The sequence below is a fragment of the Trichogramma pretiosum genome, unplaced genomic scaffold (genome assembly GCF_000599845.2).
Source record: "Trichogramma pretiosum strain Unisexual culture from Peru unplaced genomic scaffold, Tpre_2.0 scaffold2, whole genome shotgun sequence".
Classification (NCBI taxonomy): Eukaryota; Metazoa; Arthropoda; class Insecta; order Hymenoptera; family Trichogrammatidae; genus Trichogramma; species Trichogramma pretiosum.
The window spans coordinates 4,810,423-4,835,893 of record NW_019641687.1 but is presented as its reverse complement, the minus strand read 5'-3'; the positions used below and the strand labels follow the sequence as shown (position 1 = coordinate 4,835,893).

General features: G+C 47.2%; 1 protein-coding gene across 1 annotated transcript; it reads right to left on the bottom strand.

Moving 5' to 3' along the window:
* Positions 1 to 2,687: 2,687 nt before the first annotated feature.
* On the bottom strand, positions 2,688 to 25,019 carry LOC106658905 (protein Wnt-6). Its single transcript, XM_014381069.2, has 5 exons — positions 24,704 to 25,019; positions 17,050 to 17,270; positions 3,931 to 4,050; positions 3,292 to 3,491; positions 2,688 to 3,215 (listed from the first exon to the last, which is right to left on the bottom strand). The coding sequence occupies exons 1-5, from the start codon at positions 24,763 to 24,765 to the stop codon at positions 2,754 to 2,756; spliced, it is 1,065 nt and encodes a 354-aa protein (XP_014236555.1). The 5' UTR covers positions 24,766 to 25,019; the 3' UTR covers positions 2,688 to 2,753.
* Between the last annotated feature and the right edge of the window lie 452 nt (positions 25,020 to 25,471).

The following is a 25,471-nucleotide window of genomic DNA, read 5'->3' as shown; positions in this document are numbered from 1 at the left end:
ATCTTCTCGTCTCGACCGCAGTTTCACGCGCTACTCCTCTCACTCCTTTGCCCTTTGTTTCTCTCTCTCTCTCTCGTACTCCCTTCTTACCTCTCTCTCTCTCTGTATGTATATGCATGGTGTGGGATTAATTGACCAATGAGAAAAAAAATAATGTATACGAGCCTTGTATAGAGAGAAAAAAAAATAGGTTCAACAAAAAGATCGCTCTATTAAGGACTTCCTATTCGAGAGTTGTGTGTCAGTTGCTGCCGGTGCGAAACGACGATTAAATGCGTGAGACCTGCCCAACTAATGTACGCATTTTGGAAATTCAGCCGGAGCAAGTGGTGAAATTGGCTTTCGACGCTCAAGTAGTAAAGTCTCCCTCTTATACCTTTGATAGTCAAATATTTTACTTTCAATCTTATATCGCAATACGTTTTAACAACCCTTTTTAAAAAATACACACTGGTAATTCGAGCGAGAGCGAGGAACGAAAATTTTCGAAATAAGTTCAAGATCCTGATTGGAACGCGGCATAATCTACGAGAGCAAAAAGAAAAGAAGAGCAAGAATTTCGGGGGGGAGAGAAAAAAAAATGTTAAAAGTTGTGTGTGTGTGTGTGTACAGATCGGGCCAGGCGTCGAGGAGGGCTTTTAAAAGCTGCACAGACGAGCACACACGAGCTGCACGTGAGCATATCTCTCGGCCGAGGAGATTTAAGCTTGGACAAATTACGTGTGGTCCACGGCTGAAGAAGGGGGTGAGAAAAGGGGCATTAAAAAGCGTGAGCGCGCGGCGATCAGCGAGCCTCGAGAGTCTCGAGCGACGAAGAGAAGATATGCCGGGGCCCAAAAAACGCGCTGCATAGGCAGAGGCGCGCATATAACACAAACGTGCGCACGAAATTCCATGTAATTACGCTAATTTGGATTGCTAATAAAGACGTTGCCCGCGCGCGCGAGATATATACACTATATATGTGCCGCGTATATATAAAAGCACTGCGGGCTCGTAATATAATACTTAGGCTAACGCGAGGTATATGGCACTGAGACAAACGAAATTTCTCCGCGGGCTGCATACACACACACACACACACACACACGATCAGGCTCAATCAACGTTTTATTCGGACCTCGACGTCGTTTGCTCGACGAGAGGAAGGAAAAATAACAAAAATAAAATAACAAAAAGTTATGAAACGGACGCGTATGTAGGTGATGGTTGCGCGCAATTTTTTTTTCCTCCACCTCCTCGCTCGCTCGCTTGCTCCAAGTGTGCAGCACCGTGTACATACGGCGCGGGAATTTTCAATGCCTTTATACGCGCGCATCGGCTGTCAGGATATAACCGTATAAGACCGAGTAATCGTAATTCGCTTTAAAGGTCGCTTTTTGACTTTATGGGCACGCGAAATTCCAAGCTCGCCAGTAAAACTATTTTATTGAAGATATATACGTGTGTGTGTGTACGCACGATATATATGCGTATGCATGTTGAAGCGCGTGTGCAGCTCGCGCGCGAGTTTCTCCGTTGCTGCTGCTGCTGCTGCCGGGGCGTTCGTTGCGATGCCTTGCCTGCCTCGTTGCTTTTTTTTCTTCTTACCTTTTCGAGCTGGCTTCCTTCATTTTATAGCGCACTCAGGGGCAAAGTCTCGTGTGTGTGTGCGCGAGAGCTGACTGAGTCTGGACTTTCTGAGCGCTTGTATATATAGAGTTAAATTACAGCTAAAAGCTGTGTTCTACACGACGCAGCGCGAGGCAGGCGTATATATAGTATAAAGGTATTCCCGTATATGTGTGTACTCGCTTACCTTTTACTCGCTCTTCTTTGCGATTTTTCGGACTCCTTTTTTTTACTCTCTCTCTCCCTCTCTTTTTCGCGTTATATTCTTCCTCTTCGTTCCGCCCGCAGCCGTGCATTTGTCTTTGTGAACGATGTAATGCGCTCGAATAAATTTTTCGCTTCCATCTCGTCGTCGCGTGCTCGCTATACAGGGAGATATTCCAAATAAAGTACAAAATTCACAGCTGTTTCACAATTTCACTTTATTATATATTTCAGCCAACTGCAAAAGTTTCTCAATAAAAATAAAGTTTATGGAAAATCGATCGATATTATATATATACGAATTGGCTTGGCCGAGTGCTATACACAAGCATCGCACAAGCTGCAAGTCCTTGTAAAAATACTTACGGCTCCGAGCGCGCGCGCGCTTACGTTAATTGAAATCGGCAAATTGACTCAAATTATTGGCCGTTTTTTGAATGATAAGTTATACCGATAATAACGTACGATCGCAGGCTAAAGCGGGGCGAGAGAAACATTTTATACAAATGAAGCGTGTTATTATCTTAATATAGAGTAAAGTATTATGAAAATTACACAGCCAGCACACTTACACAAAAGCGGGTTGCAAGAAAAGTAAGCTACGCAAAATATCCTGCCGAAATTCCTCACGTATGGGGGCTTAATTTATAAAATTAAACATTATATCCGCGTACTCGAGTTATGAATATATCAAGCTTAAATGCAATACACGCGCATTCCAGCGCTCGCTTAAAAATTGATAAAAAAATATTTCCTTTCTCTCTCGCGAAAACGGACCACTACCGATCCACTCGTCGATTGCGCAGCTGCTCGAGTTTCGATTCGTCGAGATCGTTACGTCGAGCGATGCTGCGACACGATCTCGAGATTTCTTAAAAAAAGTTTCCACCGTCTCTCTCGAATTCGCGCGTGTCGTCACTCGCGAATGTACATGTGGCTCAACGACAAGTGTTGACAGTCTTTCGGGCGACGCAGGTGTTGCAGACGACGTCGCAGCACCACCTGAAGCTGCACTGGCACTTGACGCGCTCGCGCACGACGCGCGTGTCGTAGCCGCGGCCGCAGCAGAGCAGCTCGCAGCCGTCCACGCCCTGGGACGTGGCGTTGCACTCCCTGCCCTGGGTGCCCAGCGCCCCCGTCTTGCGATTGGCCCGGCAGAAGTCCGGCGAGTCCTCGCTGTAGATGAGATCGTAGCGGCCCGGCGGCTTGATGGTCAGGCCCTCGGTGATGAAGCTGCGCCCGTCGTTGCCCGGTATGACCTTGGCGGCGCCGTCGAACGACTCTTTGAGGCGGTTGCCCACCTCGCGGAAGGCCGGCATCTTGCGCCAGCAGGTCTTGACCGTGCACGAGCCCGACAGGCCGTGACACTTGCACTCGGTTCGCATGTAGTTGCGCACCGCCTGCGGACCAACGATCGATCAACGTTTCACACGATGTATTTTAACGTTGTTAAAGAATAGCGACATATTGACTTACCAAACGACCGGCGTCGTTGTTGTGGCGCTTGAGGAGCGTCTTGATGTCACTGCGCTTGCGGAACGGCGCGTCCATGAATTCCCGGGACTTTTTGAAGCCGAAGTTGACGTTGTCGCCGCAGCCGCCCCACTCCCAGTCGCCGTCCATCGGCAGGTGTCGGCTCTTGCTGGCGAGTCTTCCGAGTTTTCCGTAACGGCTACCTATATGCATAATAAACATTCCAATCGCGTCGGGGCGTTCAACAACGAATTCTCAATTATTTCGCAGCAACTCGACGTCGTAAATTAATAGCCCGCAGTTAAACGCGCGTATATAAAATAATCCAAACGGCTCGAGAGCCCGATTACGCGCGTCTTATAAATCGTCGCCGATTATTTATATCGCGCGCTAATAGATAAATAGCGAGTTTGCGAGCGCGGCGGAAATTCGCAGCTCATTGTTTCATCGTTCATCGATCGCGAGCCGGGCACTCCCATATCTCTCTCTGCGTTGCATAAATTTCAGGCTACTTTTCACTCCAGATTGTAAATCGAAAATCGTATTCAAAGTATTTGCTCGGCGAGGGTAAACCGTTAAACGCGCTTAATGTAGATCGCTGCAAAAGTAATAATAATAATTATATATAAATGAAAAACTCACTCTTGGGATTCATTTTTTCGCAGGAGCACTCGACTAGGTGGCCCTTGGTGCAGGCTCGGGTGACGGCGTAAGTCACGCCAGCCGCCGTGATAGCATTGACGAAGCCGGTCTCTCTGGTATCTGCGACAGATAGAGGGCACAAAGTTACTCGCGACGTTGAATCGAGAGAAAAGCAGAAATGAAAAAAAAAAAGCAAAAAGAAGAAATTGGCGAGGCTTAATTAGTTGTCAACCCCTCGCCCGAAGCGGAGTACGTATATAAAACCTCTCGCTTCGGAGCTTATCTCACGAGAGACGAGCCGTGTGTACGTGCTCCATTCGTGTATCAGCGTGCTTAACCCTTCTCTCCTTTTTTTTTTCTTGCACTCGCGCTCGTCGATGAAATTCAATCATAACTAGTGAAAAATGTAATTTGTTTCTTTCTTTCTCTCTGCATCTCTCTGCTGCTGCGCTGCGCTCAAAACGTACGTACGTGTGTCACGCCCTCGAAATTGTAAAAGAGAAACGCTCGCGCGCGCGCGTTTTTGCGAGCGGTGGGTGGTGTTGACGAGCAGCGCGCAGCGTGGTGTGCGTACACATACGCACGAAGAAGTAGAGAGAAAAAAAAAGAAGAAGAAACGAAGAAAACAAACGAAGGTCTTGGGAGCACTGCTTACTCTCCGGATCCCACAACAGCAGCATCTCGACGCAGACACACACGCAAAAATTGTTTTATTTATTTTCCCTTTTTTTTTTTGTTGTTGTTACTCTATATCGGGTTTCACCTGTCACGCATCCACTCCATCATTAAGCCGAACAATATGTGCTGCCGCTGCTGCTGCGCGACCCACTCACTGAGGTAGCAAATGGCTGATTACACACTTGGCGCGCGTCGCGTCCTCATGCGCGAATCCCCAAGTGGTCCTTTCACATGTCTCTATTATAATGGGAGCCCGAGAGTTGGCGAACGAGCGAGACACACAGTGAGAGAGAAAGAGAGAGAGAGGCGCAGTGCGCGCGCCAGCCAGCCAAAGACAGACAGAGAGTGAGAGAGAGAGAAAAGAACTACTATACAGAGTGTGTGTGTGCGTCCGTGGAGGTGTGCTTTGCTTTGGCATGCTTAGGAGCTTTTAATACATTATAATCGACGTGTCGTGTGCTTATTCGTGTGAGATGAACGTGTGAAATTGGTCGTGTTCGTCATCAACGTTACGCTCTCTGCGGCTATATACGAGGCCACTTATACACGATGATGCGAATTCCGCGCCGCTTCTCTATCACGCTCGGATTGCTCGTCGCCTGCCGCTGTCTACTCGACAAGCAACAACAACAACGTCGTCCCTGTGTCAGCACAAAATATACGCGTTCAAACCCAATGCACTCTCGAGGATCACTGATTTTTTTCCTTCGCTCGGCCTCACCTTTCGTCGTTCTCGAAGCAGCGCAGCAGCTGGTCTCTCGTTGTGTTCGGCTTAATGGAAAAATGTTACCGCGCCACGGCACTATCTCGCGGGTTGATTTTTCCACGACTCCGTATGTGTTCGAGAGGTGCGCGCCGGAGGGCTATCAGTTTCGGCCGATCGACTTCGGAATTAACTCATAACGTGGAATGCCACTCCAATTACGCGTGCAGCAGCAGCAGCAGCAGCAGCAGCAGCGGATACAGAGCTCCGAGACTATGCGTTGCTGCTGCTGCTGCTGCTGCTGCTGCTTTATCGCTGCGCGCACACATCGAAATACTTAATGCGTTACTCTGCGGGCGAAGGATATCTGTCATTCCAAGCGCGCCCATCGATTTGCCAGCGATAACGCGCAGCTGTACGCGAGTCAGCGGCGCACGCCGTGTGCGAATTGTGTTTTTTCATTATAAATTTATTGACTCGCTGAACGAGCGAGATCGCGTGTTCTATATAATGGACGTGGATGCGTATGATATAGGAGGAAAAAAAAAAAAAAAATACGCAGGTAGGCAGACCACCGGGACGAAAATCGCTCGGCATATATATAAGTTTTAATGCAACGCGAGTTTTAATTTCTCTATCTCGATATGGAGAAGGCGAGCCATTAGACGCGTTTAAAAAAGACGCGATCGCTCGGTCCACCGGCAAGCGAGCCAAGCAGATAAGGCAGCTGTAATCTTTAATATACTCCATCCATTACCAAAGTGCATTTGTGTGCGCGCTCGGTTGTGGACTGCGCTCGCGTGGACACACGCACGCGCGCGCATCTAAGCCTTATATACAGTTACGACGCGGTGACTACAAGCGGCGGCGGCGTCGGCGGCAGCGGGAAAAATATTATTGAGTGTCTCTTAATTGAGAGAGGCGCGCGATAATCCGCGACGTGCGTATTATGTGTACTGTACTCCCTTCTCTTGCAAGGGCAAGTTTGAAGCAAGCAGTACAGTGATTCCGCATTAATAGCGCAAAAGCGTATAAGTACATGCGCACGCGCGAACATCAGAGAAAAGTAAAAATGATAAAAGAGAGAGAGAGAGAGAGAAAAGGACTGAGAGAGGAGAGAAAAAAATAATCCCGCGAAGAGAGAGAGGGAGAGAGAGAGAGAAGAAGAAAAAGCAAAAACAGAACAAGAAGAAGTCGACTCGTCTTCTTTCTTCTTCTTCTGCTGCTGCTGTTACTGCTGCTGTTGCTGCTACGTCGACAAGAAAGAAAAACGAAGCCAGAGAAGGGGGTTTATGTAGACCCTTTCTCTCTCTCTCTCTCTCTCTCTCTCTCTCTCTCTCTCTCTCTCTTTCTCGCTTTCGTTCCCATGGGATTCCAAGCAAAAAAGCGTATATAGTATCTTCGACGCGGATCGACTCCTCGCGGGCTTCTGCGCGGCGAGTCGCGCGTTCGCGAGCCAGCCAGCCAGAGCTCGAGACTCGACGAGAGCTGAGCTCGCCCCCGTATCTTCTGATGCATCGCCTCACCTTTCAGTGCGTATTTAAGCGATACGATATAGCATGTACATACACACATACACACCGGCTTATGTATAAGTGCGGCTTTGGATCTGATTATGCAGGCATATATGCGTATATGTGTGCAGCAGTCGCTTTGAAGGGTCCTACTCGATGCGCCGAGTTTTACGGAGCGCCGATATGTATGCTTTTTACCTATATACACATCGATATAAGTACCAGCTCCTTTTCCTTTCTTCGAGCTGCTGCTGCTGCTGAAGATCGAGCGCGAACGAGCAAACGCGGAAACGAGAATCGAGTGCACGATGTGTCACATTCAGCGGACGAGGCTCGAGCCGGTGCAGTTTTTAGGCCGATACACGAGAAAGAAGAGCGTCGGAGCTCGCTAGGAATTCGCGCTATGAACGGTGTAAATCGCAACACTTGCTGCTGCTGCACTGTTCCCTCGTCTACGGTAGCGAGCACATTTATACCGGCGGTGTATGGGATCAATTAAATGGACGCGAGACGGGGCGCGATCTCTAGCGTCATTATCGGCATTCCTCCGCGAGCTTTTTCCTAACGCGCGCAGCCTGCCTAATGGTAATGATTATTATCTTTGTCTCTCTCGCAGTGCCAACAGCAGCAGCAGCAGCAGCAGCAGCCGCGGGTATTATTTGTCGCACAAATGGCCGCGAGGATTGATTGAAACATTTCCCTCGATCGTCCTGCCGTGGTAATGCGCGTCGATGCCGATTTGGCCGCTGTACTGCACAGCGCTTGTACGCATATATGTACGTATATGTATGTACGTATGTGCGACTCGACGACGATCGGTATTTGTCAAGAAAATACCATTGCACCGGCTATATACGCGTGGCATTGAATCGCCTCGTGCTCGCGAATGCGCCTTATAAGATACGCGCGCAGGCAGAAAATTCAAATTAGATGCGTATATACAGAGGATGACAGAGTAGCTGTTGTGCTACTGCAACAGCAGCAGCAGCAGCAGCAGCAGCAGCAGCAGTAGAAGCGACGAGGCAGGAGCAGCAGCAGCGAGAGAAAAAGGATATATAATGTATAAATCGTAGCGAACGATCGACCGTAAATAAACGCGCGGAGCTGTGCGAGTCTCGGCCGCAGCGCAGGGAATATTCAATGAGCATATCAAAAACAGGTGGAGAGAGGGAGAGGGATATATACAAACGACGTGGACCTAATAAATACTGCATTTCCAATAAATACCACAGAGCCGGAGAACGAGAGAGAAGACCAGACGCATGAATGCAAAGCACGAATGTAAAAATTATCCCCGCGCGCGCGCGACGACGACGACGAGCAGTGCAGCATCAGCAGCGCGTGTTTTCAAAAAATGCGCCAAGCAGCGCGAAGGTGAACTCACTGCTGCTGCTGCTGCTACTAGCGCACGCGCTGCCGAGGATTCCATTTAAATATTTCATAGGGGAGATTTAATTACGAGAAAATGCGCGCGCATCAAGTGCGCTTATTATATATACGTGTATACCAGTCGCGCGCGCGCGCGCGAGAGCAGCCAATTCGTGTGCTATATGCTTTATACGCGTGTCCAGTTGCTGCTGCTGCAACTCTTAGATATTGGGTAGAGATTTTATTTATTGCCGAGAATGGATGCGTTTAATAAGAAGGATTTTCAACGGGGCCTTGCGAGAGCTGGAGAGAAGCCGTTTCTTGGAAAATCCTAGCCGCGAGGTCAGTCCTTCGATGCGCGCTATACCATACGCAGAGCATCTCTCTCTGCACGGTGCACACGTGCCGACTTACGCGCACAATTGTGCGTGCACCTATATACGTATAATATAATACGGAATCCGCGTATGTATTCTATGAGAAAGTATCAACCCCGGCGTGAGAGTGCACGAGCTTAATAAGCCAACAGAGAGAAGCTCCACGGGGCATTGCACAATCCTAATGGCATTCTCATCTATACATATATCGCGACCGGTGCAAAAATGTCACCGGATCCGTAGAAATTGGAGGGAAAAAAAAAATTAATTATTTCTTACTCTCCCGGCCACAGACAATTATTCCTTATTCCTCGAGTTCAACTTCTCCACCCATATGTTAAAGTATCTCGGCTCGCTGGCTCGCTCCGTCTTTTCTTCACGTGCTGTATGTGCGCGCACCGAGCATTCAAACGTCACTTGTGAAGTAGCCCTGAAACGAGGAGAGTATGTGCACCGCAGCCTCGCCGATTCCTCCTTGTCCCTTTTCTCTCTCTCTCACTCTCTCTCTCTTTTTCTGCTTCTTTGTGCACTTGTAAATATATCCCAGTGTCTGTTTGTGTATAAACTAGCCAACGTCGGATACGATAAAGTTACGGGACGCTAAACTGTTAACTCCCTGTCAACTCGATATGTCTGACCGGATGTTGCTGCCGTTGCGGCTGTTGTTCCTCGTCGCTTATGATAATATCGGCCATGTTAACGAGTCTCATAATGACGTACTTTTCGAGAATTGAGATATATTTATGCGCGCCTCGGTGCATAAACAATTGCCGCTCGTACACGGAATTCCATCGATACACCAGATCGACTAATCATTTGCAAAATTACCCAATAAAGATTTTTGATACCTTCCAAGACGAACGCAGCTTTTGTCGCGCGATTGCGTATAATCCTCGAGGAAAAACGAAGATGAATCATGAATCACGAGCAGCTCTTGCCAGCTGAATCGCAAACCCATATTGAGTAATTGAGATTTTCAATCGGCAATGCAATTAATAAACTCGACTCGAGTTCGATTAGTCGATCGATTAATCAACGTGTAGAAAGTTTCTCTCCTTCTCTCTCTCTCTCTCTCTCTCACTCACTCACTTCGTGACGATCTATAAATTATCCCAATCAATTTGAGATACAACAAAAAAAAGAAGAAGAAGAGGAAGGAGCTATGTACGCGCGCGTGCGTCGATTAAAAATAATTATTCACATTTGTATCTAATGAGGAGCGACAAGCGTTTGAAGAAACAGAAAGATCGAAGGAGAGCGAGAGAGAGAGAGAGAGAGAGAGAGAGAGAGAGAGAGAAAATTGCAGCAGCCACACACGCAGCTCGTCATGAAGGCAGAAAGATCGGTACACCGAGATACGTGCCTTTACTTAACGTTACAGCGCTAATTTACACTGCTAACTTCGGTATATCTGCACTCTCGCGAGCCAGTGGTGTTATATAAACATAGTGCAAATGTACACTCCGAGTCGAGCAGCTTCCTCGCAGCTTTTTATTTTATCTTTTTTCCAATCCCGCATGGCACTCGTGTGCGCAGTGGTATAGCTTCCCTTCCAAATAAATAATACATTTTCCCAATGATACGACGACGGTAAAACAGCCTAAATCCTTAATAATGCGTCTCGAGGAGCGGAAGTTTGCACACTTTTTCCCAAGAAAACGTGTAGATACGAATCGGAGGTTGTTAGGATAATTTTGTGTGCGCAGTGCACGCGACTCTTATATATACACTCGATAAACGCCCTAAATAGACTTGCGAGCAGCAGCAGCAGCGACTTGACTGCATAATGATCGACACAATTTTTACATTAACGGGTGTCGATCTCTGTGGTAAAGTCCACTCGGGGCATGCACGCGGGCAGCTACACACTGCAGCACACATAAGACGCGCGTCGACTTGCAGATGTAGTCATTATTTCTCGCAGCGAGCGCAATTATTCGAAAAATTCGCTATATAAAAGGTAAAAACGACGACGACGACGGCGACGGCCTCTCTCTAGAAACATCGATATTTCGAAGGCTTTTAAAGTCCAACGATACAAGCTTATCCAGCCACGCGACGTTCCGTAACGATAACTTCTTCTTCGTTCTTCTCTTTCTTCTCTCTCTCTCGCGTCGAGCGAATGCAGATTCCCTTAGGTTTTTATTTTTCCTCCTTTTTTTTTTGCTTTTTTTCAACAGATTACGCTTTTTTCCGTCAAAACGAGAAACTCGTTTTCTTTCGTCACGCGTGTAACAGGGTGACAGATTCCCTACCCTCCTACAAAAATCGCACGAGAGCACGTGCTTATAGACGATATTTCCAGCGCTGCTGCTGCTGCAGCGGTTGCGCTTCGAGGCGATCAGCCGAGAGCGCCTGCACGCATTCACGGCGAGGATATTTTTTACGACTTCTCGCATCCTAGCCAGTCTTATTTATACTGCCAAATAATTAGCTCCGATTTAGTAGCCTGATTTTATTTCTCTCTCTCTCTCTCTTTCTCTCTCAATCTTTCGATAAATATCGGGGATAGCCGAGAGAGGACCACCTTGCGTGACGATCCTTATGTTTCTTCTCTCTTGACTCCTTTTTTTTTTCTTCTTTGCCTGAATAAAACATCGCGTAAAACCGTTGACTTTATATTATCAGCTTTGGAATTATACGAAGCGCTGAAATGCTAAACGGTTTAATGCTTGTATATTTAAATAAATACATAAATGCTCCATCCACTTGCATGCACAAACACACAAACGCGCAGCGCACGTACGTATGTATATAATATAATATACACACAGACGCGCACACGCGTACAGGTGCAAAAAGAGAGTTGAATAACATCGCACATGCGCTCGCGCGTGCAGCAGTCGGCGGGTGCGTCCTAATCGTCCTCTCTCTCTCTCTCTCTCTCTCGGACTTTCTCGAGTTGTGAGAGATTATACTGAAAAATCCACTTAAAAAGCGACTCGATGCCGATTTGTCAACGAGCGATATTTTATGTGCTCTACGGTGAAAATGAGTTAATTACAAATATCTCTCTCCCTCTTTCTCGAGTACACGCGACTTGTCAACGTCACGCGCGCAAGAAAATCATTTATTATATGGGTACGCGAGCGCGCGCACGCTTATGGCGAATCGATTATAATATTCGGAGGAATTCGTTAGCACACACACGCAGAGAGCGTATGGAGTGAGTCACTGGGCAAAAATCTAAATTGAAATTAATTATCGCGTGTATATAGCCAAGCTGTGCAGCTTCGAGATCGCACACAAGTACACGAGAGACAGAGAGAGAGAGACACAGGAGAACGAAGAGAGGAGCACATAACGCGACGATATAACGAAAAAAGCGCTAAACTGTTGTTTCTTATTCGCAGCTTCGGACTCTCGCGCGGGGCTCCACACGGTGTCATAAAAATTGATGAGCCTTACGCCGTGTAATTTGAAGGAAAAATGTGTTTTACTTAGCACTTTAGGCGCGCGCGCGTATATATATAGAAGCGCGCTCAATTTAAACTTTCATCCAGGCGCGCGCGAGCTTGGACGCGACCGTAAACTAATAAAACTGCACGAGCACTTCTGCTATAACAAAAAGGCGTCTAAAAACTCGTAAAACAATGTTGTTGCTCGGGCTAAAAATTCTTGGCCGCTCGCTCGCACACACGTGCGCGCTCGAGTCCCGGTCTATACTATATAGTTTATATACGTACGCCAGCGTTAATTAACACGTTTGACCAATCGTAAATATAATTTTTTTCTTTTCCTCCTCCTTCTCCTCTTCCTCCTCTGCCCTCTGTCTCTACTGCATGTACCACTATGCGTGTAGTACGGGCTTTGGGCGCGCGAGCATCATTTTTGCATTCGAACTTTTTGGCGTTTCAGGGACAGTATATCGCTTATATGCGTGTGCTCCGCGCCACACGCGGCGAAAAAAATGTCGACAGGCTGTCTGCGCGCGAGGCCGAGACTCTCGTTCAACGACGCATATATAATTATTATATTATAAGCGAGCAATGAATACGATTATGTATGAAAAAAATCTCTTCGAGGCTCTCGATGATTTCTTCGCTGATTTATTTAATATTTTTCGCGAAAATTATGTATGTGACTCGAGCGATGATGGGATCGTTGAGAGTTCTGCGGTATTCTAATTCGACGCAGCTCGCTGTCCATTGATTTATCGGGCATTACGTCGAAAATGATAAATTTCAGGATTACGCCCGGTGACATCTCAATAAAAGCTTAACTTATATTTGCGTTGTATTATATAAAATCCGCAAGTGAATTTTTACAGGAAAATGAAACGCTACATCAAACTTTTAATTAATTGAATTCGTTTCTTCGTTTAATCCTTGTACGATACGACACCCTCGAGAGACTCGGTGCTCGTATATATACACGTTGTGCAGAACAACAACAAAAAAAAAAGAAGAAAAAAAAAGAAGCTCGCTCATATACGCGCAGAGGACTAGAGACCACACAAAGTTGCCCAGAGATCCTCGGCTCACGCACGCCAAGCCGACCTATCACGGAGCGATCTAGGCCGTAAAAATTAAACGTCGACCGATAAATAAATGTCAATCGACGGAATTAAGATAGTCGCAAGCAGTCGTATAATATGCGAGAGTCGAGAGAGAGAGAGAGACGAGCAGTAGCGAGAAGTCCTCAGCACGTTGTGTATTCGCTACTATATGGTAACTACTGCTGCCGCTGAGCAACGGAATTTTTCCATCTTTCTGGAGAGCAAGAACGAGAGAGAATGAGAGAAGAAGAAGAGATAATATATGTGAATCGTTCTGGCACGTTGCCCGGGTAAAATGGAACCTGTTGATGATGATGACTTTCCTAGCTTCTCTTTTTCTCTCGAGACTCTTTCTGCGATCGCGCGCGGATTTCAATGTCTCGTTCTCTCTCTCTTTTTTTTCGGAAACACAAGCAAATCGAGCTCTGCGCTCGCGAGATGCAAAAAGTAATTCCTTTTTTTCGCACACATATTTACACACAGAGTCAAGGACAATAATTTTTCGCTACGCCGCGTTCGCTAACACAACCGAGTCCTTGCCTTCGTTTGGCTCGAGACGACGCGATCGGACGAGTTGCGACGGGCGCAGGACTCATACACAAGCTGGAAACACCTCGCAACTCGTCTAGGCTCTCGTGGTGATATAATAGGCGCGTAATTCACTGGTAATTCTACAATCCGTCCTCTTTTTTTTCTTCAAAAAATCACCAGGTGGGCCTTCGCGCAGCCTACACACACACACACACACTTGCAGCGATGATTTCTCTACTCTCTCGGAGATAGAGGGACTTCCCACAGAGAGAAGCGCAGAGAAGCAGTTTTACTGTCATCGATCCATTGGACGTTTCATGGCAATAACGTCTGTGTGGTGAGTGTGTGCGTATGTGTGTATGCGAGGAGGCGCGCGACCGAGCCACGCAGCTTGCGTTATTTATACATATTCCACCAACTTACCTTCTCTCCACTCGTCCTGCCTTCATCGCCTTTTTTTTCTCGTTTTTTCGCATTATCGCTCGCTTCTCGAGCCAGACTGCGCGGCTTTATTTCATTTCCCATTAGGCCGTAGCCTCTTCTCTTTCACTGTCAACGCGCTTGTATATTTATATATGAATATACATGCCGAGAGAGATGACTCTATCATCTTTCCTTCTGTCTCTTTCTTTCTCTCTCTCACTCTCTCTACTTCTTCTTCCTGAGCTCTAGCTCGCGCGCGATGCGATGATGGTGGCCTCCGAGAGATTATCTATTTTATCCTTTTTTATGTCTATAATAAGTCCGTACGCTACGAATCACGCTACATGTATAAGCACACGACACACGTACTACCACGAGTATAAATGTTTAATATACACGCGCGGCAGGAGTGAAAAGTTGATTTATTTCACGAGACGATACACTGCGAGCTCGCAGACATTTTTTACGTCGAAAATTATTTGAGAGATCGCAAAACTGCGATGACAAAAACACGAGGACAACAAAATATGTATACGATATATAGGTATATAAAGAGCTTTACGTAACTGCGAAGCCGTTTTTCAGGCGAAACATTCGTTTAGCGTTGTTTATGGTTGATATCGTACATATGTTTTAAAGTTGTTTACCTCGATACTTTTGTACACGCTTAACACGCGTGCGAAGATCGAAGCGAGATCTCGAGCGCGCGATTTTCAACCGTGTGCCGCTGCACAGAAATCGGCCAAACTAGTTTTCTGCGATTTAATTTATATATCGGTCGGGGGCCCCAGGAAATTGATAAAACGACTCTATGAGTCAAGGCTTTAATCGCTCGATGATTGCAAACAAACGTCGAGCCTATTCGAAACACATCAATCAGATCCGTATACGCCACTGTAAAACACATTACACGATTGCTCGCGCGCGCGCTAAGTCGTTTAAATCATATATTCCTCGCTTCGACGCGCGAGATCTCAAATCTGTCGATCTAATTCAATTACTCGATATACATATTATATATACGCGTGCGGCTCGTTGAGAATAAAAAAAAATCAATGATACTTTATAGGCGTCGCGATCGATTGAATTTTCATTACGTGTACTCTTTCAAAAGCGTTTGAAGGACGAGCGCCAACAGGCGTGCGTACGGTTCGAGCTCTATATCCTCCGGGTAATCCACATTGAGTTTTTAACTTTAAAGCTGCGATGCTGCTCGGAGTCCCTCGACTCGAATGCACACACGTACGTATCGTTTATCTCGAGCAGGGCATCACTCGCGAAACAGTAGGTAGACAGATCTAAGCGAGCGGCAATTTGCCCTCTGTATGGTATACGCGATCGTGCATACACATACACAGACACACGTTCAGTGGACACGTATATGTATAATGCTGTACTAGGCCATCCGATCGGAATCGATCGATCTCAATCGAGAGTAAGAGAGAGGCAAGCGAGATCGGAAACTCTATCGGCGTTATCGACACTCGATCTGCAGCGAGGAATACATATAAAGCGATAGAAAGAGAGATCAGCAACGATCTTGATCACATTATATTTCTTAGCTGGGCTCTTCCTCGCTTATAAGCTGCTGCTGCTGCTGCAGAAAAGAGATTGAGAGAGAACATCAAAAGAGAAAAATCGCGCGCAAGCCAAGCCAAGCACGCACACGCACACACCGAACGAGCAGCATATATATAAGAACGTCCGATTAAGAGAACATATTGCCACTAATATCCCACGGACAGTATTAATCTGTCAAGAGCTACCAAAATCGACGAAAAAAAAGGAGGAGAAAAAAATCGCGCGCACACATACGACGACGACGACGACGATCGCAGCGAAGAGAAGCAGCTCGAGTCAGCGAGAGAGAAGAGATCTTTGATATAACCTAAGCCATACGGCCTATTGGACACGCTGTCTTCGATTTAGTTGTCGCGCTCGATTGACCGGAATTAATACCACTTAATATGTATAATACACGCTGCCGTTGCTGCTGACGCTGTGCCGTTGATGCTGCTGCTGATGCCGATGCTCTGCCTCGTGCGTGAGTGTGTGTGTGTGTGTGTGAGAAGCAGTGGAGAACTCGCAGAGAGGAAAAGAGAGAAAGAGAGAGAGAGAAAGAGAGGCGCCTGCGAATGTACATATATACGAGGCCTGTGCTAGCGTGTGCGTGTATGTGCATCGAAGGGATTTTTGCACTGCGAGGGGCCAAATTAAAATTTATTCCCGCTACCTCTTAATCCGAGAACGAGATAAGCTCTCGAACGAGAGAAAAGAAACGGCGCCCGTTACCGATGAGAGAGAGAGAGAAAGAAAGAGAAAGAAAGAGAGCCTCTCTGCGATCGGCTTGTCTTGTTGCACGCGCGGATTCGGCATTTTTCGCTTCCACTTTAATTGCCAACTCGCGTAAGTATATACGCGCAAAATAATATTATATATACCATTTGTGACCCGAGAGCATATTCGTCATTGGGATGCGAATTGCAGAACGCGCGTATTTTTTTTGCCAGAAAGCGACTTTTCGGAAACTAGAGGTGGGATAATATCCTTAGGACGAATGTGCAGCGGACATCAACACCGTGCTTACCTTGAAAATTTGGGTCATCTATTCCGCCTACGATATCCAATTTATTGCGCGCGTGCACAGTCCACGATGTATTTATATGGAAAAGTTAACACAGCGCGCGCGCGTACTCGCGAATTCGGCACTTTTTTTATGACGCGATACGGAGCAATAAAATCGAGGAAGGAGGCTGCTTTTGTCAATTCGTTGAAGCAGCGGCAGTTGTGCAAGACGATGCCCACCTGGAAGAAAATGTGTATATCGCGCCTTCGCGAAAGAGTCGATTCTCTGAATTATTCGCGCTTTCAAATCTCGTATGTATACACATCGAATATCATTAAACGCAGCTGTATACATTTTGGCGCAGAGAGGCTCGAAACGGTAGTCTAGTTGCAAAGAGAGGGTAGCAGCTTGTGTAATGTGGTCGAGTTGCAAATATTTGCCTTTTTTATAATACGACTTACCGCGCAGAATGATCTTCTTAAGAGACCTTTTGAAAGTCGTACAGTTCCACCTACGATTCCGGAACTGATATTGACACTCCTTCGTGCCGATCTGCATGCCCTTGGTAATTTGCTTGAGCAGAGCCGGCTCCTTGCGGCAGATCTCGGCGAGCTTACCCTTGAGACGGCGCGTCTTCTTGCACACGAGCATCGGGTCCATTACCAGCTGACTACCTACGGTCCTGCAAAGTGACAAAACATGTATACAAAGCGTACATTTATTGCTCCGTTCCATTTAAAAGTACTCGAATATGAATTGCGCCGTGCCCAGCGTGAATTACGTACGAGCCGTGTATTTCCCGAGTCGTTTGATGATTCAAGTACAGGGAAAAGGAGAGAAGGAGGTGATATGTATCATCCTATTTTTGACGAGGCAGATTCCTCGTGCGTTCGAGGACAAAAACTTTTTCAAGGGAAAAATTTACAAATTACTGCTGCTCTCGATTCAGATAAGAATTTTCACCTGCTCGTGCATTCCTCGAACGTCAATTATAAAATCTCCTTCTCTCTCTTTCTCGCGAGAGATAAGAAAAACGGATAACAAGGGCTTTCGCGATGAAAAGTATACAAGCCGAGTGCTGGTCTCAAGACTGACCGACAAAGCTCGAGGAAAAAGCAGACGTACGAATATGTAGAATTAAAATAGTTGTCTTTGCTTAAAACTCCAATTAAAATCATTAGCTAGAGATGTTTCATCGCTCGAGGAATGCCGTGGTTGCTGCTGTTGCTGCTGCAGAGCAGATCGCACGCGGTGACGTTTTGGAACTTTCGTCAGCGCGCAACGATGCAAAGCGAATTGTCGTTACCCAAAGGATACATCGTATTAGCAGATACTATGAATAACGATCATAGCTGCGTTCGAAAATCGACTAATGCCCGAGGAATTTTTCGCGATACAATAAAATCATAAAAGAAGTTCGAAGGATGTGTGCGCTGCAATTAAATGACGTAAGCTCGTGTGTACTTGTGTGTATGTGTGTTATACGATCGCTACTGCCGCGCGCGGTGACGCATCGGCTGCTCGATGTCTTGTCATCGTGACAACGACTCGACGGAACCAACGAAACAGCCCAAAAGCTCACACGTCGCTTTTATACGGATGAATTCTCTCGGGGGCAGCAGCTCGGCGGCGTGGAGATGAAATCTCGCGAAAATAGCCGAATACCGTTTGGCCTCACCGAACGAGCCCAGCAGCAACTGTGCACACTTGCACGCGCGTGAGAACGTATTGAGTGTTGGAACGAGAGAGAGCGAGAGAGAGAGAAAAGAAGAGGAAGAATACGCGACTCGACGGACAGCCGCAGCAGCCGAGCTCTCGAGCGGTAGAATTTGACTTTTTTGTGCAGGCCCCGCAGCTTTCGTATGGTCACTTTCCCACTGCTGCGGTGCAGTGTGCAGCGTGCGCGGATGGACGGATCTGCACCGGCACAGCTCAGCAACCCCGCACACCTTTTTCTGGATCTCTCGTGTCTCTCTCTCGTCGCGGTAATAGCTGATTGATGCCCCGACCGAGGGATACACTTGGGAATTTTGAAGTGCTCGCGAGATATTTGTTATAGAGACCATAAATTGTCGCTGAAAGTGGAAATAAGCGATTGATCGAAAAAAGGTAAATAAAATTGCCGAATAAAAATTCAACCAAAAAAAAAGTCCTAAAGTTTAACCCAATAGTATGTTAAGTTTTAATGGACATTGGATAATCAAATTATTAATAGTGCAAAATAGCATGGACGCGACAAGTTAGCCACTTAGCGCGCGCGCGCGCAAGCTCGGCACAGAAATAATTTGTCTCCGGAAGTGAGCGGGAGAGGCAAAAAGACCCATAGGCATGTTTCTCAACGCGTCCTAAAATTAGTCAAGCGCGCGAATAGTTGCGCAATTTCTAGAACTCCGGTAGAAAATTAGTATACGCGCGTAAAACGCAATGCAGCGAGCAAGTATATTATATATCTCTTTGTTGCGGGCATTTGTCTCGATAAACGAGCTTAATATCGCATAATAGGGATTATGCCTTTATACGTTGAGTGATTTAAGTCCAAGTCGACAGGTATCATTCAAAGACAGAAGTGGAGTGGATCCCTCGCTCTTTATTCTTTTCCTTTTTTTAAAGCAGCAGCAGCAGCAGTAGTAACAGCAGCAAGAGCGATCACATTATGCAGCGAGGTGCACACTGGGCTGCCGCTGCAGCAGCGAATCCTTATCATGCACCGGGAGGCAGTAGTAAGGCGAATATAAAAGGGAGTCGTCGTCGACGCGGGAGAGAAACAAAAGGGCCCTATATACTCCTTTCAAGACCACAAATCACAAGTAACCATTAAAGCGAAATATCCTGTCGTCCTCCCACTTGTTTCGTCCTCCTCTTTTTCTCTCTCTCTCTCTTCTCTCTTCGTCTCTCTGTCTCTCGCGACGACGACGACGACGACGACACTTGGCCTACTTAAATTCCCACGTATGTGCGAGAGCACTCACACATGCATATACGATACACGCATACGTGTTTTCTCTTTCTTCCTCTCCTGTGCCTGTATATCGACGTGCATCAGCTCTCTCTCTCTCTCTCGAGTCTGGGGTCTATATAACCGCGACGAGGGTGCGATAGCACGTCAATCAGCGAGCAATCCTCGAGCTCGATGTGCACTGAGCGAGCAAAGTTTCGTATATATATCCTTATTCTTTCAAGCTCGAAAGATAAAAAGACGAGATGCGTAAGGAGGAGGAGGAGGAAGATGGACACGTTGTGTCGCTCAGTCGCGCGCACGTGTGCACATACACGTACACATGCAGCGCAGAGTCGGGCACAGATATATAATACGCACGCAGAGACGCACACACAGCGGAGTAAAACCCGCGAGGCCGACTCTTTATATTTATGGCCTCATTAGAAGCGCGCGCGCGCGCGAGCTCACGGGGCCCCGAGGAGACTCGCCGTCTGACTCGGACGCGATAGACAGTGACGAGCTTTATACGCGTATATCGCGCTCTCGAGCTGAGCCCGAATTCCGCGGATATCTCGCACCGGATGAGCGACGCAAGGACACCGCCGCGGCAACAGCAACAGCAGAATCGGGAGGATGGAAAAGGACGCGTATACTATAACTTCTCGTACACAGAGCTTCGAGAGCTGCGGCTGATATCGTACGCCACCGCAGCTCGCACGATGATCGTTGACTAGAAAATTCGAGTCGAGCGCGCACACGTATTACAAGCTCTCGAGAGCGAGCTTTTCCATGCACGCCTGTACGCTAACCAAATACACCACTAGATTCTAGACTCTCTAGGCTCTCCGCGAGGCTTTCGAGCTCGCTCGTGCACACGCCCAGACGAAACTAATTAAATTTCTTTTGAAGTGCTAATCGTTTTACGTTCTCAAAGTGCACGAGCTAATTGGCATAACGAATACCCGTTCGTCGTCGTGCAGCAGCACCACAATAAAGACATCGCTGCGCGTACTCTGCGAGCTTACACGGCTTAGCTCTCTTGACTAGCTGCGCGAGGAACCGCGGCGCTCGAAATTGCGTTGTTTCCTTGGGCGCGCGATGCGCGAAAATTAATTATTCATCCACCGGCTCTATATATATATATTCCAGAGATTCAATTTTTAATTGCATCCCGGGGAATTATTCATCCGCAGCGCCGAGCGCGATGAGAGCTGGTAAATCGCGTGGTCCACGCTCCCAAAGTCGTCGTCCGAGCTGTGCATATACAATATGTGTACGTGTGCGGGTTACATACGTATGTGATATAAGAGAGGAATATTAGCAAAGGGTCGGTTCTCTCGTAAATCACTTTTCAGGCGTTACGCCTGTAAAAACAAGTATATATGTGTATATAATATATGCAGCTCTTTCTTTTTTCTTTCTCTCTCTTTCTCTTTGAAGCACGAGCCCGCGCGTATACATACATACAAGCTCCGAGGGTTACAATGCGCGCCGCGATCTCGCGAGGCAGAGAAAATGCCTTACATAAACGGCTTTGACATGCATATATCGCACGAGCTCTGTATATAACGAGAAAAATGAGAACGCGCCTATCGCGAGATTAATTTGCGATCCGCACTCCGACGCATTAACGAATTTCCCGAATACCGCCGAGTCGAGCTCATGCGCGTACTCGTCTAAATGCGCGCGGAATATATTTCCAAGCGCGGCGCGCCTCAACAATGCGCGAGATAATAGATGAGTTATTTAATCAATTTATATATTTTAATGCATGCGTGCTTTTTTAACGAGCGTAAAACTTCACTCTCGGAGGAATTGAAATAAAACGAGGCCATCGATCGATTAAGGCCTGTAGCAAGTACCAGTATAGTAGGTAGCAGCAGTTTTTCTTTTCGACGCGCGCGCTCGCAACAAATTCCGTAGGATAAAACGCGTATATTATGAAGTATCAACGCTTCAAATTCCTGCGTAGAGTCGAGAGATTATGGAGCTGCTGCTGCTGCTGCTGGAGTGCGCGCGAGGGCACGAAAAATCGAATCAATCGAGGATTTATTCAGCCGCGACGCGAGTAAATCGATGTTTTTATCGAATATTCTCTCTCGTGCGGTGCGCAACGTGTGTTATATACTCCCGGTGCGGCTATAAAGCGATCTCGCTCGTTTAGCGATTGTCAATCACGCATACTATTAAAGCTGCAGTGCCGGTGCAATGCGACTGCAGCGATATGCACTCGTCCGCGCGGTTCTGTGACACAATTCAAGTTGAAGCTCTGTGCACTGCACTGCACGCGCGCACCGGGTATTTACTTGTCGAGGCCTAATTAAAATACAATACTCAATATTTTCAAGTCTCGTTGAGCTCGTCGCGAGTCTCTCTCTCTCTCTCGAAGCTCATTAAAATGCCAAGCGACGATCGGACGCGAGATCTCGCGTACTACACTGCACGCAGCTTTTAATGACCCGATTCTGATCGCTCGTCAACGTGCAATTATGCGTGTGTACCTGCTATAGTTTAGCCCAAAAATTGTCACACGCGTGGATGAGCGAGTGTACAGCAGCAGCTCGACAATTGACGCGAGCAGAGAGACACCACGTATAGAGTCGGCTACGAGTCGCGATCGAGTAGTCGAGAAAAAGGGATCGCGCTTCGGGGGAGCTCCATGATCGCGAGCTCCAACTCGAGCGAGGAGAGAAAACGCGTCGGACGACAGAAGCGAGCGCGCGGGTATATAACCTACCTGTCGACTTACAAATTATACACGCTCAACGAGATTTACGGTGACGCGAACGCGAGACCATTGTCCATCGCGCGCACCTATATATACACCTCTATAGGTATATACATAAGCTCTCATCGTCTTTCTTTCTCTCTCTCTCTCTGTCTCTCTGGTTCCGTCCCCTACATTGCGACGAGACAGACAGAGTGCGGTACACGCTATATAATATACCTTGGGCTCGCTGCTACCCAGGCTCGATACTGTAACAACTTTTCAACCCTTCGTCGTAATCTCAACTTTTCTATCTCTCTATCGTACCTCTCAGAGAGAGTCTATTTTTTCCTGGAGGGAATTTAACCTGTGCCCGGACTACTGGACTCGTTGTACTTTTTATAAAACACAAGGCGGGCTTATCCGAACGCATGGAGCGCGCGCGGCATTGAAAAATTTCATTGACCATCTTTTTTACTCTACCTTATTTATACTTTTTTCGCATCCCTGTGTGCGAGCGCGCTCAGGTTTCCGTATATATACTTATAAAAGCAATTAACCCGCTAGTCGTTCGCACGTGATCGGCGAAAAGTCAGAACAAAAAAAAAAGACAAACAAACAAAAAAAAAAAAAAAAAAAACGACGGGAGAGAGAAGAAGCTTCGTATGCATACGTATATAAGTATATAAGCATTGGAGGATTCTGTCGTGGAATGTCGCGATAGCAACGAAAAAGAGAAGAATCCGGTCTGCTCTTTATAAGAGCCTATCCTTCTCTTTCTCTCTCTCTCTTTCTCTGTGCGAAGCTTCTCAGCTCATGTGTGAATGTGTGTGTGCGGGTATGCGACTGTATGTGTGTGTGTATAATACGCGCGTGCGTATATCCGATACACAGTTGATTTCACCAGCGAAATATATTATATTGACGCGCGTCTCTGTGCAGTAGTGCATATACTTATATACTGCATTATATACACGAGCGAGCCAGCTCGAGCGCTAATTGATGGAATTTCGCGGACGAGAAAATCGTTGCGCACTTATTAATACGTTTACCAAATAGAAAACGTTCGCTCGAGTGTCCAGTGCTGCTATACGTATTATGCTGCCTTAATACACACATATCCCCGAGCTGCGGTCGGAATCCCCTTTTTTAAATCACGTCGAGCAAATATTAGCGCACATTAGGAGGTCCCATTTACGTATACAAACACAGCGACGGCGAGCGTGGCGCATCTGGCCGGACTTGTTGTACTTGCGTCCACACTCGCGCGTGTGCATATTAGAATTGTTGGTAGCTGCAGCGCTGACCACTGCGCTATACACACCCCTCGCGCGACACAGACGCCTTTCGATTCTTCCCGAAGCTGCTGCTGCTGCTGCTGTACGAGCCGCTATTTTTGTCGAGAGTGCCAATTCACGCGTTTAATCTTATCAAAGATGCATTGGAGAGCGATGTGAGCCGGGGTAGAGCCTTGAGGCCGGAAAAACCGAGGTGTGCTCTCGAGAGGATAAGCCAACTGTACACGGACATTCTCACGTACACACACACACAAACACACATAGGTACACGTAGCAGTGGCTGTTTTACGCTACGGCAAACATTTACATGCTAAACATACCAAGTGCTGGCGCGATTAATTTACAGCTTTTCCCGGGATGTCAGTGTGCAGAAGCCGTGGCGAGGCGCGAACTGCACAGAAGCAGCGCGACCGGGCTGACTACCGCACGCACGCGTATTACTATACAAACAGATCTACGCGGGAATTTCTCGCGCTCTATTCTCTCTATTATAAAGCCCGTGTAAACGTTAAAAGGACTCGTGCGCGCTCCGAATCAACCCGTCGAATCGCGACTCGTTTGCATTTTTATTATTATTATAATGCGTGTATATATCGACTCGCGCGACACGCGTCAAGCTCGCGTTTTTTGCTCGTCGTCGTCGTCGTTTACGATCGCGAGCGCAGAAAGGACGACGTGTCGCTATAATACATATCGATTTGCACGCGCTGGCATGCGCGCGGATGGATGGACGGCGACGAGTCGATCGGCTGTATAGCGACGCGTTTTTCTCGCAGCAGCAGCGCATGCAGGCAGCTCTGGTGTGCGTTCGGGCATTCCTCCGTGTCCTATAAAGTATTTATAAATAATATATTTGCTCGCTGGACGATTGAGCTGCTGCGATGATGATTTATCGCGCGTGCAGGGCTCGAGTTTTTAAAGCGACGTGATCGAGAATGCCTCGCGTCACCATCGCGTCCTCGCGTGTACTATATACGTATACGACTGTTTCGGTCTCGAGCTCCTTTTTTTGCTCGCTCCGCTCGCGCCGATGTATATTACGAGCTCGCGTCACGTTATAATTTAATTTATATTGTGCGCTCGTACGATCCTCTCGATAAATCGTTTTTTTTTTCTAGTTTGTTTTTTGTTCGTAAATGCAAAGAGAGTCAAGATATATACAAGGTACTCACCAGAAGGAGCCGATGACAGGGGTGACAATGAGGAACCATACCGCCACGAGGACGGGTCGCATGTCCTATATCACCTGCTTGGTAGCTTATAGCCACTCATATGAATGCACTCGATTGGCTGTCCGCGGCGACGACCTCGCGACGTTTCTCTCTTCCTCTCTGTCTCTCTCTCTGTCTCTCGAATCTCAATCAGTCAATCTTGTCCTCCTATATCCGCGCGTATCACTCGTATAAAATCTCTAGTGCGACGATCCGCAGTCCGTTGATGCGTCGATGAGTGCAGTAGTGGTGCTGCTGCTGCAGCACAGCACATCTCTCTCTTAACGGCGGCTCGGAATGTTTTTTTTTTTTTTTTTTAGGCAGGGTACCGTGTCGAGATCAGCGTTTTTCGTACCACTCCATTTGAGCGAATAAATCGCGCGCTGGTCCCGGCTCACGCACAAAATATGCCCGGCACACAACAACGGAGAAGCGCAGAGCAACGAGAAACGCTGTTACCGCTGCTGATGCTGCTGCTGCATTTCTCTAATTTCTTCGTCGAAAAAGTTTTGGGGCCTCGCACTGCAGCAGCGGAGCGCACTATATACTCGGGTTGCAGCAGCTAACACACATACACAGACACACACACCTTGGGCCAGCCAAGGAACAACAAATTGGGCGAGTCCTGCACACCTGGATATCGGTCGAAAAAGCCACACGAGAGAGAAGTGCAATTACTAATTGCACATAGACGTAGCCGCGAACACCCACACACATGCATAAGAACAA

What these genes read in the sequence shown, in the direction of transcription:
- LOC106658905 (XM_014381069.2), bottom strand. Translation starts at nt 24,765, where the DNA reads ATGCGACCCGTCCTCGTGGCGGTATGGTTCCTCATTGTCACCCCTGTC. An exon ending in CGAAAAAATGAATCCCAAGA is followed by an intron (nt 3,492 to 3,930) that starts GTGAGTTTTTCA and finishes TTATGCATATAG; the next exon opens with GTAGCCGTTACGGAAAACTC. An exon ending in ACAACGACGCCGGTCGTTTG is followed by an intron (nt 3,216 to 3,291) that starts GTAAGTCAATAT and finishes GTTGGTCCGCAG; the next exon opens with GCGGTGCGCAACTACATGCG.